Raw genomic sequence first — 14,851 nt, forward strand, 5'->3', positions numbered from 1 at the left:
CCTGCCTGCGTTAGGTGATGTTTCATGTCTGGAGCATTAATGGCTAATGTCTCCTCTGCCATTTTCACTGGGGTCTTTCGAGGGCGTCATTACTTCCCCATGCATTTTAAAGGACAGAGTTTTTTTTGCCTTGGTGGTGGTGGCAGCAATGATGACAGTGGAACCTACAACGATGACAGTGTTGGAGAAAAGTGGAAACACATGAACAGGCTGAGTGAAGTGTTTGGCGTTCTTTAGATGCCACTGTTAAGGTTGGGTGTGTGTTTTTTGTATGTGTATTTGAGGCCAATTTTCCAAGCGATTGATTTGGTGAGTTAACGGTCCATTGATTAAAGGGTTTATCTCTTCTTCTTCTGATAAGTAAGCTTCATATGCTCCAATGGTGTCCGTTAAGTCTATCTAGCTACTCTCTTTCCTGTGTGATAAATCATCAGTCATTATTTGGGCTTTGGTGTGTTATCAGGGCTCCTTGATGTGATCCTAGTGTGAGATCGACTACTGTCCAGAACCATGCTCTGGAGCACCGTCTCTCAATGACCAATCATCTGTCTGGCTATATAGTCTACACATTTACCTCCACTCTATTTTCCCTCATTATTTTTTGTAGTACTTTCTGTCCATTTCCTATCCATGTTGCGCCTTAATCCTCCTCATCACTTACTCCTCTTCTCCTTTGAGAGAGGACCCTGTCGTGGTCCTATTCTCACCTTGCACCAGGCCTCTTGTCAGTGCTAAGAAAGAACACCTTCCTCATTGGCGTCCTTATTTTTTTTTACAAAAGTAATTTCCTCTGTTCAGTCCCTCTCTGCTGCACACACAGGACACTCCATTTCATGTTGCCTTGAACAAATGTCAAATTTTACGAGGTAGCAGTTTTTTATATTTTTTATTAACATATTTATTCAATGATGATGCCTTACAGTCCCTGCATGTGTTCAGCTTTTATTCTCTCCTCCTCCTCCTCCTCTTCCCAGGGGAGAGAGCGCTCAATAATGCAATATTGGTTTAATCCCTGCCACCTTGTCAGAGGCTACTTTGTCTGGGTTTTGTTCCTACTGTAGCAGCCTGAGCTTTTAGCCTCGTCTGTAGAGCACGTCTGGAGACACTCCACTCTGCTTGAGGAGCCTCGCTAGTGAGGGAGCCATGTTCCTGGCCCAAGGTCAACGTGCCTTTCTAGGCATGTTCTGGTTGGCCCATGGCAGAACTCCCTGCCAGGATAATGATAGCTCAAGACCATATGTATCCCATCAAGTGCCCTTGTTGCACCATTTGAGTAGAGAGGGAGGGTGTTCAGGGGGCAGCTGGATAGACAGTTGAACGCTCTACCTGAAGTGCTCTCTCCTGGTGTGGAAAGAGGACTTGGAGGGCAAGTAGGGCATATGGTGTCGTTCGCATCTTTAAAATGGCATGAAATTGGGACATGGCACAAATTATAGTGCAAATTAAGACATCGGTCAAAAGAATAATAATCCCAGTTGCATTACATGTTTAGATTCATGTTTGTGGGCCTATGTCTTTGGAATCATGTCTGTTGATGGGTGCGTGAGAGCCTGGTATGGGTGTGTTCACCTGCTGTCTATAATGGGCCTGTTCTTTCGACTGTCCTCTCCTGGGTACCCTCTATCCTGTCTTCTTACTCTGTAATTAGCAGGGCTGGAGGGGAATGTCGTACTTGAGCTGGAGTACCCTTCTTCGTGTACCTCCCCTGCTAGCCCTATCCCTCCCTTTGTCCCCTCCTCCTCCCCCTCCTCTCCTCTGGAGGGGCACAGGATCTAATAGAGAACAGGGCGATGGGTGAGATGACATCTGACTCAGAGACGGGGGGGGTGTACTGGGCATCTGTGGTGATGTACTGATTGGAGAGGTCCAACGCTCCTGGTTCTCTATCCTGCTATCTATCCTGCTGACGGTGCCCTTCTCTCCTCTTTTCAGGTGCCAAGGAGATAGTCCTGAAGGCCCAGATTCTGGCTGGGGGACGAGGGAAGGGCGTGTTCGACAGTGGCCTTAAAGGTGGAGTGCACTTAACTAAAGAGTGAGTACCCCACAGGAGGTTGGTGGAACATTAATTGGGGAGGACAGGCTCGTGGTAATGGCTGGAGCGGAATAAGTGGAATGGTATCAAATACATCAAATACATGGTCTCCCTCAGCAGCCTCCACTGGAGTACCCCCAACAACTTCCGCCTGCACTCACTTGGGTGTGTGGACCATTCAGAGTGTTTCTGTTTTGTTTTCTCGGTATCTACTGCTTCAGAGAGATGTCCTCCTGTAGTCATAGTTTTTACAAGATCCCTCCTAGATGCAATGTTGCTTTCCCTGTGCTGCAGTTACCTAATACACCAAGTTGGATAGTGTAGGGCAGGGTTTCCCAAATGTCCCAGTTAGGTTTTTGCCCTAGCACTACACAGCTGACTCAAATAATCAAATCATCATCAAGCTTCGATTTAAAAAAATAATAAAATAATCAGCTGTGTAGTATTAGGGCAAAAATCTAAATGGGGACCCTTGCGGTCCCCAGCACCGAGTTTGGGAAACACTGGTTTAGGAACAACTGCCCCCATTTAAACTTTGAAATAGTAAATGTATCATTGGGTACTGTGCACGCATCTACTGTGGTAGGTTACTGGAATTGTGCTCTTCTGTTGGAGCACAAACATATTGTTCTCCTGGCTCGCACATTGTTACAAAATCCTTATCACATACTCTGGCCAGTTACTAGAGATGTTCTTGATGCTAAAATGACAAATGTAACAAAGGTAGCAGCCATGTTAAGGACTGAACTGTGAATTACGACAAATGGCTACCAAGTGTATCATTGTCACCCTATTTCGGTATTTGGGATAGCCGGAAACTTTCCTACGTGAGCCATCTGAAGTTGAGCCTCCCCAGACAGTGATGTGAGCGCACCCGCTCGACTACCATCTATCAAAGCAGAGCACAACCTCAGGCTTCATTTGTATTCTATAACCAGAGAGCAAAGCGAGAGCTGGAATGAGACGCGCACACTGCCTTTAAAGAGGAGCTGAAATCAGGAGAGCCGTATTCAAAGAGATGTGTAGACGTATTGAAGATTCTCCTAAAACAGTGCTTTGTCAGAACATGTTACAGTCATGTTACAAATGTGCTGAACCATGTCTTTGTTGAAATGAACACGGCTCGCAGGAGCTGCAAATAACTACTCTGTCTATTCTCTGCCACGGTGATAGTCCTCTATTTTTGAAAGATGTTTGTCCTTGTTTAGTCTTGATTCAAATATCTATTAATGGAGTGGTTGTAAATTGGGCCAATCCTGTCTCTTCTTTGACTTTAGCCCCTCGGTGGTGGGTGAGCTGGCCAATAGGATGCTAGGTTACAGCCTGACCACCAAGCAGACTCCAAAGGAGGGAGTGAAAGTAAAAACGGTGAGTCACAGCTGGATGTAAAAGGTCATTCTGTTTTTTCTCATTTCCGGTTTATTTCAATTCAGTAATACAGTTCCATGAAATAAATGACTGCACAAAGCATGGGGGAAATAACACATTAGTCTATATATTCTGTTGTTCCCCTAGTTCTGGGGATAGGTCTCTAGTGGAGACATGCCATTTGAAGCCCATGTCATTTGTTGTGTTTTTGTGCTATTTGCTGTCATGGTTCATTGCAACAAATAATGCATGCAAGTCAGGGCCTCTCCGAGACCAAAGTGTTAGTCACGTAAACAACCATTTCCAAGTGTCACTAACAAGCAGGAATATAATTTTCCTCACTCACACTCTGCAGCCACTCCAAAAACACACATTTGCAGGTAATGAAGCCTTCCTGTCTTGCAGCTTGTGTTTCTCCTCACTCTTCCTTTCTCTTTCCCCTTCTAGTGAAATATGGCCTAGAGCTCCCCATTAACGCTTGCTTTCATTCCTGCCAGCCAGGCACGCACCTCGCTCTGCTCCTGCCCCTGCTGCAAAGTTTAGGAGAAGTATCAAATGAGTGACACATTTGCCATTTTTTTGTAGAAAGTGCTGGCGGGGGTGGAAGTTCACTACAACAACACCCGGGCTGAGGGGAAAGTAGGGAAAGAGAGAAATGTCAACACAGAAATCCTAACTGCAGAAGCATTGTTGTGAGATGTAATTTCATATTGAAAAATGTGCTGCATTATCTATCCATGGCACGTCAGTTGACTGACATAACACAATACCCGATAGTGTTTTATTTTATAAACTTAAGCACAGAAAATGGATTTCTTGCAAACGTGTATCATGATAAATCCTCCCAGAGGGACCTATGGTATGATACGCAGGCATGTGTCATGTGTTACACATTAAAACAGGTACACACAAGATTAATTTCAGAAAAATGAAGACATTCACAAACATGGGAGATATGATGCTATCTGGCTGTAGTCACAGGCCTCCCTCAAAGCCTGTTTCGGATTAGATTAGGCATGGGATCAAAGTAATAAAGTAGCCCGAGAGAGGTGCAGTGATTGAACAGGATCCAGGCCTTAGTATGCGCCCTCTTAACAGGCTGTAATTCTGTTGTCAGGCTGTTTCTCTGAATGAGAACCAGGGGCGGCTGTCAGCTTGCCCTTGTAACACGTCTCTTCACTTCACCGTACTGCAGCCAGCCTCTCCAGACATGACACAGAGCATGGTTCTACTGCCAGTAAGGACCAGGGCTGGGGAGAGGGGGAGAAAGTCCTAGAAGACAGAGGAAGAGAGAGTAGCAGAGGGAGAGAGGGGCACAGAAAGGCAGTGAGATTGAGAGAAAGACCGGGAGAGGGTGGTAGTTGTGTGGAAAAGGTAGATCAAGACGTTAATCTGGGAGAGGGAGAGAAAGAGGGCTGCACTGCCCCTGTTTGCATGGGACATGGAGAACGAGCGTCGTCAATAAGTCCAAATTAACACGGTCCAGTTAGACTGCAGGAAACTGATAACAAACAACCAACTTATCTCTATCCCTCTGTCTTTCTGTGAATCTCTCTCTATTTTCTCTTTCTTCTTTTGCCATCTCCCAGCGCGTTGCTTCATTTTCACTAGAGCGTAGAAGTAGAACCCCCAGTTTCTCTGAGTTGTAATGGTTCAGTGTCTCTCCATTCCTGCCTGTCTGTCTGTGTCTGAGGACAGTCTGTGATGGGAAGGCAGTAGCCTGACTCTGTAGACCGACTCTCTCCCTACTGACCAGGTGATGGTGGCTGAAGCCCTGGACATCACCAGGGAAACCTACTTTGCCATCCTGATGGACCGGGCCTGCAACGGGCCTGTCATGGTGGGCAGTCCTCAGGGTGGGATGGACATAGAGGAGGTGGCCGACAAAACCCCAGAGCTCATATTTAAGGTACAGTTCTGTGAGCTCTGAAGCAACATATGTTACAAATGATTACAGATGTGAACATGGAACCTCTCACCTTTCACTGGCGGTGTTATCCTGCCTCTCTCCCTCCCCTGATTGGTACAATAAATCCCTTGATCCCTTCTCCATGTGAGAATCTCATCTCTACAAGTGCCTGATAATTATAATGCCATCGTTACAGTATCAGGTTTCCTTTCCTCACATCTGGCAGGTTGCCACCACTTAATTGCAGCTTCCGTAATTTAATATGAATATCCACTTTTTGTCATATTACCATGCAGTGTTTTTGAGTCTCCATTCTCTCTCTGTTTCTCTCTTGCTCTTCCTCTTGCTCTCTCGGTCTCTCACTTGCTTTTTCTCTCTCTCTCGGTCTCTCTCTGACCCGCTCTGTCCCTCTCTCTTTCTCATTCTCTTCCTCTCTCTGCTACCACAGGAAGTCATAGATATATTCGAGGGGGTGCGAGACGACCAGGCGCTCCGCATGGCAGCTAATTTGGGTTTCAAAGGACCTCTGGAGAGACAGGTGATGGGCCCGGCGAAGCTCTCTGAGCCGCAGTGCAGAGAAGCAGAATAGTGTACACACACTGAAGACCCACAGTACACAACTCAAGAGCTGTTGAAACTGGATAGGACACTGCCAGTCTACTGGGCTCTCTATGCTGGTTTATAGAAGTCCATACGTCCTTATACAACAGACAAAGCTTTATAGGTTCACCATTATAGCGCAGAACAAAAATGAAGTCACTGAAGTACATTACATTTTTTGGAGTCCTCTCAAAATCATGAACAGACATTGCTGCTGTAGCCAGTCCTGGCCAGTATAAACTCCACAATTCACATTTGATATTAAAAGTTATTATCTGGTTCATTTTAGAGCCAATTGTCTTGTAGCATTATATTGCTAATTTGTATTCCTATCCGTGAGCAGAGCAGCATAAAGGATTGGATTAGTTCAATGTTACAATGGGGGAAACGTATAAATCAACTTAATGAATGTTTTATTTAAAATGAAATGAACATACACAGTTGTCTGAGAGGTACACCCTGTGTAATACCAGCCTGTTTTGGTATTGAATGGCCATTGATTTTAACAGGAAAATGATTCGCTAAGTGTCTGGCTTGTCAGTTTAGTTCTGAAACTCTGTCTTCTAAAACGCAGGTGTGGGAATGGAACCTTCTTTGAAGTAACTTTGCTTCTTTGAAAACTTTGAGATTACAAAAAGTGTGTGTGTGCGTGTTTGCAGATGTGGGTCTGTGAGTGTGTGGCAGAGAGTAGTGCTTACATCATTTTCTGTCAGGCTTTTTTTCGTAATCAAAAGAGCAGCTCGGTGCCAGGGACAGACAGAGACATCCGCTGAACGATGTGTTCTTTAAAAGAGGATTTATTACAATGACAGTCACTCCAATAGCAATACTGCGCCTGTTAGGATAATGTGGCACAAAAGACGCATTGTCATCTCACTCATAGCTAATACATTAATATGCCACACAATGGCTGTATTATAGTGGTTTAATTACTGTTTTATTAGGGTATATAGGTGAAAGCTATGATCCCTTATTGATGTCACATGCAAATGAAGGTGAGGAAGGATTTTTAAGCCTTGAGACAAATGAGAAATGGATTGTGTATGTGTGCCATTCAGAGGGTGAATGGGAAAGACAAAAGATTGAAATGCCTTTGAGCGGGCGGTATGGTAGTAGGTGCCAGGCGCAACAGTTTGAGTGTGTCAAGAACTGCAGAGCTTCTGGGTTTTTCACGCCCACCAGTTTCCTGTGTATATCAAGAATAGTCCACCACCCAAAGGACATCCAGTCAACTTGCACAGCTGTGGGAAACATTGTCAACATGGGCCAGCATCCCTATGGAATGCTTTTGACAACTTGTAGAGTCCATGCCCTGACAAATGGAGGCTATTCTGAGGGAAAAAGGGGGCCCAACTTCATATCAGGAAGGTGTTCCTAATGTTTTGTACGCTGTGTAGCCTATATTTTGTACAGTATGAGCTAAAGGCTTACTGAGTCATGTTAGTTAGAAAATAGTAGGTTGTCAGAAACTCCTGAGAAAGGTGGTATTTTTGTATTTTATTTTTCAACACCTGCACACACATACATGTGCGCACACGCACACACATGCTCTGTGTGTATAAGGGGATTTGCCATGTTTTATTTAACGTGTGCGTGGTGCTGAGTGGCCCTGGCTGGCCTGCTGCTCAGAGGCATCTTGTTGGGTAATAACTGTCCTCTGTGGAACTCACAGGCTGCAGATCAGATTAAGAGGCTCTATGATCTGTTCCTGAAAGTCGACGCCACTCAAGTTGAAGTCAATCCTCTCGGAGAGACTCCCGAAGGACAAGGTACGACTCTTTTTCTCATTCTCTTTTTGGTGTCTACATATTCGGTCTGTTTATCTGGATCTGTCTCTTTGTCCTCGCTCTCTCTCTCGTACATCATGGGAGTGTCCTTGGTGGGATTTTAGGTATATATTTGAGCATATCCATCACTAATTGCCTCTTGAGGAACAATCATACAGATAAACTCGTTGTTATGAAACAAGATCTTGTTATAGGTCTGGTTCATCAAAGAAAATACAGTTTTGTAGCCTAGTCTAATCACTGCTTATGAATATTGATGAGAGGTCTGTTGTTTTGTTGTGTACAACCAAGCTGTACTGAGAGGTGCAACTCTGCCATCCAACAAGCAAGGCAGAGACTTGTGTTTCTGTAGACTGCCATTGAAAGTAGATCAACTTGTTATTTAATTTGTACATATACGACAAGGGAAGATAATGAACTACCGAGCATGTATTTTCAGTAGAGTTTAAACAGCACGCCACATGGTACTGAAGAACATCACTGCAGGCAGAATAGTTAAGGCATGTTTCCCCCCCCCCCCACTTTAGTCTCTTACTTTGACTTGCATTTCAGCGTAACTGAACCCTCATCACCAAAGGGACGGTAAGACTAAATGACTGTTCAACTCTGAAAATGAATGTCATTGTACTACAGTTGGTCACATACAGCAGCTCCAGGAGACAGCCAACACTCCACTTAGCTGCAATAGAAGTGACTTCCCATACGTTTTTGTTCTGCCTAGGTGTGTGTGTGTGTCATGTTACCTTTATTACGCTTGGGAGCTTCAGCCCAGGTAGTATGTCACAGAGACGAGCCATTACATAGTGAATTTACAGTTGGTTCCATGGGGATCCCATGTACCACTTGTCATTTGTCCTCCAGGCTGTTATAGAGTATTGATAGATGAAGGCTCCAATCACCCCTGTGTAAATGGTTGTGGTATGTAGTGGGCCTTACAAAGTACAAATCCATAAGGAGCAGACCTCAGCATTTCAGCCCTGCAGTAAATACTTTGCCTGCAGGTAACATTCAACTTGCAGTTTCTTTGAACTGCACCTTGTGAAGTGTAAAAGTATTGTCCATTATGCATAATATATTCCCCCTTTGAGGCACTGTCGATGCATAAACATGAGCTGCACCATTACAAATACTGAATTAATTAAGTCTAATAGGGTGAGATCACTTGCCACATTTTATTTAACATATTTCATTGAGTTTATAAATTATTACATTTCCATTTCACTTCCTCCTTTTTTTTCTCTACATCTCTTCCTCTTTCCTTTTCTACTTTGTCTATTTCCTTCTTCCTCTCTTTATTATTCTGTCCCTCTTCTCTTCGTATCTCTCTCTCTCTCTCGCTTCTTTCAGTGGTGTGCTTTGATGCCAAGATCAATTTTGACGATAACGCAGAGTTCCGTCAGAAAGCCGTCTTTGCCCTGGACGACATGTCAGAGAGCGATCCCACCGAGACGGAGGCAGCCAAATGGGACCTCAAGTACATCGGCTTGGATGGAAACATCGCCTGCTTTGGTGAGTTCTGATTATGGCTGTCCACGCACATGCATGTTCTATTAATTCAGCCATGGGTAACCCACCCCAACTGGAATAGAGTTGTTATTTTCCTTATCAGATAATTGAAGGCTGGGAGACGACGTTCAAACTTTGTCAAACTACAGTAAAGCCGACTGGGCTCCTCTCCAGTCCAAATTGACAACCAGCTTTCTAACGGCTCCAGAAGGAGGCTGCCATAACCAATGCTTTCTAATTAGCCATAATCCGCCCAAAAAGTCTCCAGTGAGCTGGATTGTTAGTCTTCTCATTATGGTCCTCCCCTGTCATAAATCAAAGCTTTACAGTGTAATTCTGGGCTGCTTGGGGAGTCTCTTCTGGCTGCCCTGAAGCCTCATAAACATTGTGGCAGTAAGAGCACAGGTTAGTGGCTCTTTCCCCTGCGCAGCCTCTCTTGCAGAACAACAGCTCAGAGCTGATGGGCTCCTTTAAAAGCTTTGTAACCCACCAAAGTGACAGCTGTTAAAGCCAGTTTCCTTTTATTGAGACTTCTGTCAGGGCACTTGCCAGGACGTAGGCTCAGTGCCGCTAAACCAAATGAGGTAAGACGTTTGTAGAGAAGCGTGTTGGCTTTGGCAGGAAGCGACTGAATCGCTTGGCTCCCTTGCAGCAAAAGCACCAAGATGCCCAGAGGATAGGGAGGCGCTCACTAGGCTGCCTGATAATACGGCACAACACTAGTGCCACAGAAATTTGTTTAATCAATGCTCGCTTTCTGAAGTCAAGAGCATTGCCGTAATCACATTTCCCTCCACTTTTCAACTTCTTCAAGTGTTAAATATCCTAATTATAAGTTTTAACAGTACCTCTTAAAGATTTAAATCCTCAAAGAATGTTGTTATTCCCTCTTCATTAGATAATTTATTCATTGATTTCACAGTGAGCCCTTTCATGTTTGTGTTGTTTTAATGCTGGTGTTAGGTCATGTTTAATTGAATTAAATCCCAACTACTTGTCACTGTTTTCTCTCAAGGGTTTTCGTTTCAGTTCTCATCTTCATTTGGACTCTAATGGGGGGAAATCTAACTTCATCAGAGAATCGTCACGAAACCATTATCAGCATTCCAGAATCATAATTTGTCATCAAAATTGTGATGAGCACAGTAACTATTTTTTTTTTGAGGCTCTGTTTTCTGAGACCAGTAACAGTTGTCAACTTTCTCTGTGGTTTAGTTTCACCTTTGATCTGTCATTACAGTGAATGGGGCTGGTCTGGCTATGGCCACGTGTGATATCATCGACCTCCATGGAGGGAAGCCGGCCAACTTCCTGGACCTAGGAGGAGGGGTGAAGGAGAAGCAGGTGTACGAGGCATTCAAACTGCTCACTGCTGACCCGAAGGTAGGAACCCACTTTATCCAACACCACAGGGTGTGTGAGTGTGCTGTGGAGAGGAGTTGTACCACTTAAAGATGGAGAACAAAGCTGATTCACTATGCTACAGTAGCTAGTTCCATGTCAAACTGTCAGTTGGTCTCAAAGAGCCAACACACTGTTCCAACCACCTGTTGAATTCCCTATTTAACCAACCCAGCTGCTCCTAGCGATTCTGTAAATATTTGTTGCTGCTACTTTGTGTGACTGTTTAACCAGGAGTCATGTTAAAGCTTCTCTTTAAGGCCTTGTCTGGTCGGTTAGGCACCAGTCCACCTCCTAACAAAGACACAACAGTTTAGTGTGTTTGGCACTGACAGCTATGTTTCTCCCAGAGATGGGGTATTAGAGATCTCCTAATTATAATGCCATGGTTTTATTGACAGTTTTGTAATGAATTACAGCCCCGCAGCCACAATAAAGCCAGCCTTTTAATGGCTTGTCCCTGCCGTCACAGTCTTCTCCCAATGCACAACGCAAACTCGTTACTGTACTTTCCTGGTGCAATTAAAGGTCCAGAACCTCAGAGGAGAGGATGTGGCAGCTTGGCTCTCTTTACGACAGTTGAATACTAAATGTTCAGATTGCCAATAACTCAGCAGCGAACAGTTGGAGGCTGGTAACAATGCCGCAGTGCTAGTTTGTTGACACTCATCAGAGCACTAATTCCCTGTTTGCTTTCACTTCAAATTATGTCTATTTGAAAATGGTCGGTGTCTTCGTATGTGTCATAGAACAGTGTTAAATACTGGTTCCTTCTATCCACTGTTGAACAGGCCAGTTTACCACACATTTCTGATACATCAAAGATGAAGGACATTGAGAACGAAGGACATTGAGAACAAAGGACATAGAGGCATGATGTGGAATGTTCTATGCACAAATATGGCATGATACTCATTGCAATACACAAGTCACTCGAATGCCATTCCTTTGCTTCACTTCAGTTTCATGTAGTCACTTTAATAGTTGACCAGAGTCATTATCGAATTTTGTAAAGAAAAGAGAGAAAAAGGAAACAGTAACACAACAGGAATAAAATATGCAGGAATAAGCTGTTAATCCAGTACCAGATCAATGTGCAAGGTATTTGAGGTATGTATATAAAGGCAGGGCTAAGTGACTCGGCATATATTATAATAAAGAGTAAAGAACACCATAGCAGCAGCATATGAGTGTGTTTATGTATGTGTTCGTATGCATGTGCATGTCGTGTGTGTGCATATGTAGTGTATGTGAATATGTGTTGGCTTTTTTCCCGATGCCCAAACAATCGGAAAGGGGATTCATCAGAGAAAATTACTTTACCCCAGTCCTCAGCAGTCCAATCCCTGGACCTTTTTCAGAATATCAGTCTGTCCCTGATGTTTTTCCTGGAGAGAAGAGGCTTCTTTGTTGCCCTTCTTGACATCAGGCCATTCTCCAAAAATCTTTTCCTCACTGTGCGTGCAGGTGCACTCACACCTGCCTGCTACCATTCCTGAGATAGCTCTGTACTGGTGGTTCCCCGATCCCGCAGCTGAATCAACTTTAGGAGACGGTCCTGGCGCTTGCTGGACTTTTTGGGCACCCTGAAGCCTTCTTCACAAGAATTGAACCGCTCTCCTTGAAGTTCTTGATGATATGATAAAAGGTTGATTTAGGTGCAATCTTATTGGTAGCAATATCCTTGCCTGTGAAGCCCTTTTTGTGCAAAGCAATGATGACGGCACGTGTTTCCTTGCAGGTAACCATGGTTGGCAGAGGAAGAACAATGATTCTAAGCACCACCCTCCTTTTGAAGCTTCCAGTCTGTTATTCGAACTCAATCAGCATGACAGAGTGATCTCCAGCCTTGTCCTCGTCAACACTCACACCTGTGTTAACGAGAGAATCACTGACATGATGTCAGCTGGTCCTATTGTGGCAAGGATTAAATGCAGTGGAAATGTTTTTTTGGCGATTCAGTTCATTTGCATGGCAAAGAGGGACTTTGCTCTCCCCTCTTTCTCCTGTAGTCCACGATCATCTCCTTGGTCTTACTGAGGTTGAGGGAGAAGCTGTTGTCCTGGCACCACACTGCCAAGTCTCTGACCTACCTGTAGGCTGTATAATCGCTGTCGGTGATCAGGTTTACCACTGTCGTGTCATCTGCCAACTTGATGATGGTTTTGGAGTCATGCGTTGCGATGCAGTCATGGGTGAACAGGGAGTACAGGAGGGGACTAAGCACCCAACCTTGAGGGGCCCCCGTGTTGTTGCCTACCCTTGCCACCTAGGGCCGCCCCGTCAGGAAGTCCAGGATCCAGTTACAGAGGGAGGTGTTCAGTCCCAGGGTCCCCAGTTTGGTGATGAGCTTGGAGGGGACTATGGTGTTGAGCGCTGAGCTGTAGTCCCCTCTTGTTCAGGTGGGAGAGGGCAGTGTGGAGTGGAATAAAGATTGTGTCATCTGTGGATCTGTTGGGGCGGTATCCGAATTGGAGTGGTTGAGGGTGTCTGGGATGATGGTGTTGATGTGAGCCAATGATCAGCCATGTCATATGTATCTATAGGCTATATCAGAGATAAGCCTATATCAGTTTCTTCTTTTTTAGTCGGAGACTTGAGGGAATCACACACACACACACGTACCAGAGATGAATTTTAACAAGGTGCTAGTGAAACTCTGCCACTGACGATGTATTGTCCCAGTCAAATGTCCACAGTGTATATATCATTTTTTGTCCTGCATGAAATCATCAAGGTGTCCTGAAAACAGAATAAAATAAGAGAGAAAGTAGAGGTTTAAGTGTTTCTCAGTCCTCTGAGGCAGTGTGATCAAATTCATACATTATGATGTCAAACGAGGTCATAATAGAGATGAATTTGTGGGGGAAACCTAGCCAGCTTTTAAAGACAGCATTAGACTTCAGTTATTCCTGCATAGGAAGTAGTCTTCTCTTTATCCTGGCGTCAATTCGAAGCCCAAACCCTAGAGTAAAGGCAGTAGCTACCGGTTCCTCCTCCAGCAGTGTAGAGGCGAGACAGACACAGGCCCTCCCTTATGGGGGAGAGATGAGAGCGGATTGACATTAAACCTCCGTGTACCGCCATTTGCATTTCATACTGGGATTTGGAGACTCATCAGATCTGTGGAGGGAATGTTAATTATTAGATTCTTGGCATGATGAAAATCCTCATTTACATTTTTCTTTTAATATATTCCTTACACTAAAGATGTTCTGTGTCTCGGTTCCATTTAGGCCTAGGCTGTGAACAACTTGAGCCAGAGTAAGAATCAATAGCTGGAAATGCCAAAGATACACACTTGTTAAATGTTGAAATGTGTCCAACTGAATAAGGTACTTGAAAGCGTTTCAAGGGTTTGTCATGACAAATACTTAATATTCATGCTTACAATTGAATTTCTTATGTTTTATTTGCTTTGGCATGGAACATGTTGACTCGTTTCAACCTTATGAAATGTTAATCCGTGTTTGAAGACGAGTCAGCAGTGGAATGTTTATTTTGCCATATTCGATACTCAACTCAAAAGCCTTGTGCTTCACCCCCCAACAGTTTCCACCTTGAGGTTTGGTGTAATGTGAGATGCCTAACAGTGACATAAAACTCTAGCTGTATACTCATTTTCACTAGTGCAGCAGTATTATACATTTACTGCAGCCAACTACAGTTTGTATCCAGGGAAGCTGATATTCTGCCTAAGTTAGTATATTCTAACCTCGTTAGCACAGCCTTATTTTAGCTGCTAGATTCTTCATAGCCACTAGCAATTAATATGGTTATGTATAGTATAGCTGGTGTCAATTGATACGTTGTGGCGATCAATGACTATCAAAAAGGTAACATTTAAACACCATTAGCAAGGAGGATAATTTAGTAATAAATACCAGGTAAAATTAAGCATAACCTGGCTCGTTCTCTTATCTGGGAGATGGCAAACACTGGATAGCGTGTCCGTCCACTGCTCTCTCGCTCCCTCACTCTCTGCTCTCTCTTTTCTCTCTCTGTCAGCTCTCTTTCCGCTTTGATCTCTTCAGATCGTTCTATTCCAACTAGAAGATTCAGTTGGGAGTGTACAGCTTCAGCTAGAACGGACAGGTCCTGGGATTGGATATGATTTAAATCTTGTTTGTTTTTTATCATGTTTTTTTCTCAGTTGGAGTATAGCATTGATTAGGTCAATTAGAAAGAGGGACCATATAGAATAGGGAATATGACGGAAATGTACAGGATGAGGGAAGAGGTTAGAGA

The 14,851-nt window shown here is 44.1% G+C and overlaps 1 protein-coding gene across 3 annotated transcripts in view; it reads left to right on the plus strand.

Moving 5' to 3' along the window:
* Positions 1 to 14,851, plus strand: part of LOC115138186 (succinate--CoA ligase [GDP-forming] subunit beta, mitochondrial) — a 134,971-nt gene that overhangs the window by 75,636 nt on the left and 44,484 nt on the right. For all 3 annotated transcript variants that reach the window (XM_029674745.2, XM_065000237.1, XM_065000230.1), the window contains exons 3-9: positions 1,933 to 2,032; positions 3,310 to 3,400; positions 5,157 to 5,309; positions 5,758 to 5,847; positions 7,582 to 7,678; positions 9,044 to 9,205; positions 10,443 to 10,585. In XM_029674745.2, coding sequence (XP_029530605.2) covers positions 1,933 to 2,032; positions 3,310 to 3,400; positions 5,157 to 5,309; positions 5,758 to 5,847; positions 7,582 to 7,678; positions 9,044 to 9,205; positions 10,443 to 10,585 — 836 coding nt within the window. The remainder of the gene's footprint in view (positions 1 to 1,932; positions 2,033 to 3,309; positions 3,401 to 5,156; positions 5,310 to 5,757; positions 5,848 to 7,581; positions 7,679 to 9,043; positions 9,206 to 10,442; positions 10,586 to 14,851) is intronic.

This window comes from Oncorhynchus nerka, linkage group LG2 (assembly GCF_034236695.1).
Source record: "Oncorhynchus nerka isolate Pitt River linkage group LG2, Oner_Uvic_2.0, whole genome shotgun sequence".
In the NCBI taxonomy this organism is placed as follows: Eukaryota; Metazoa; Chordata; class Actinopteri; order Salmoniformes; family Salmonidae; genus Oncorhynchus; species Oncorhynchus nerka.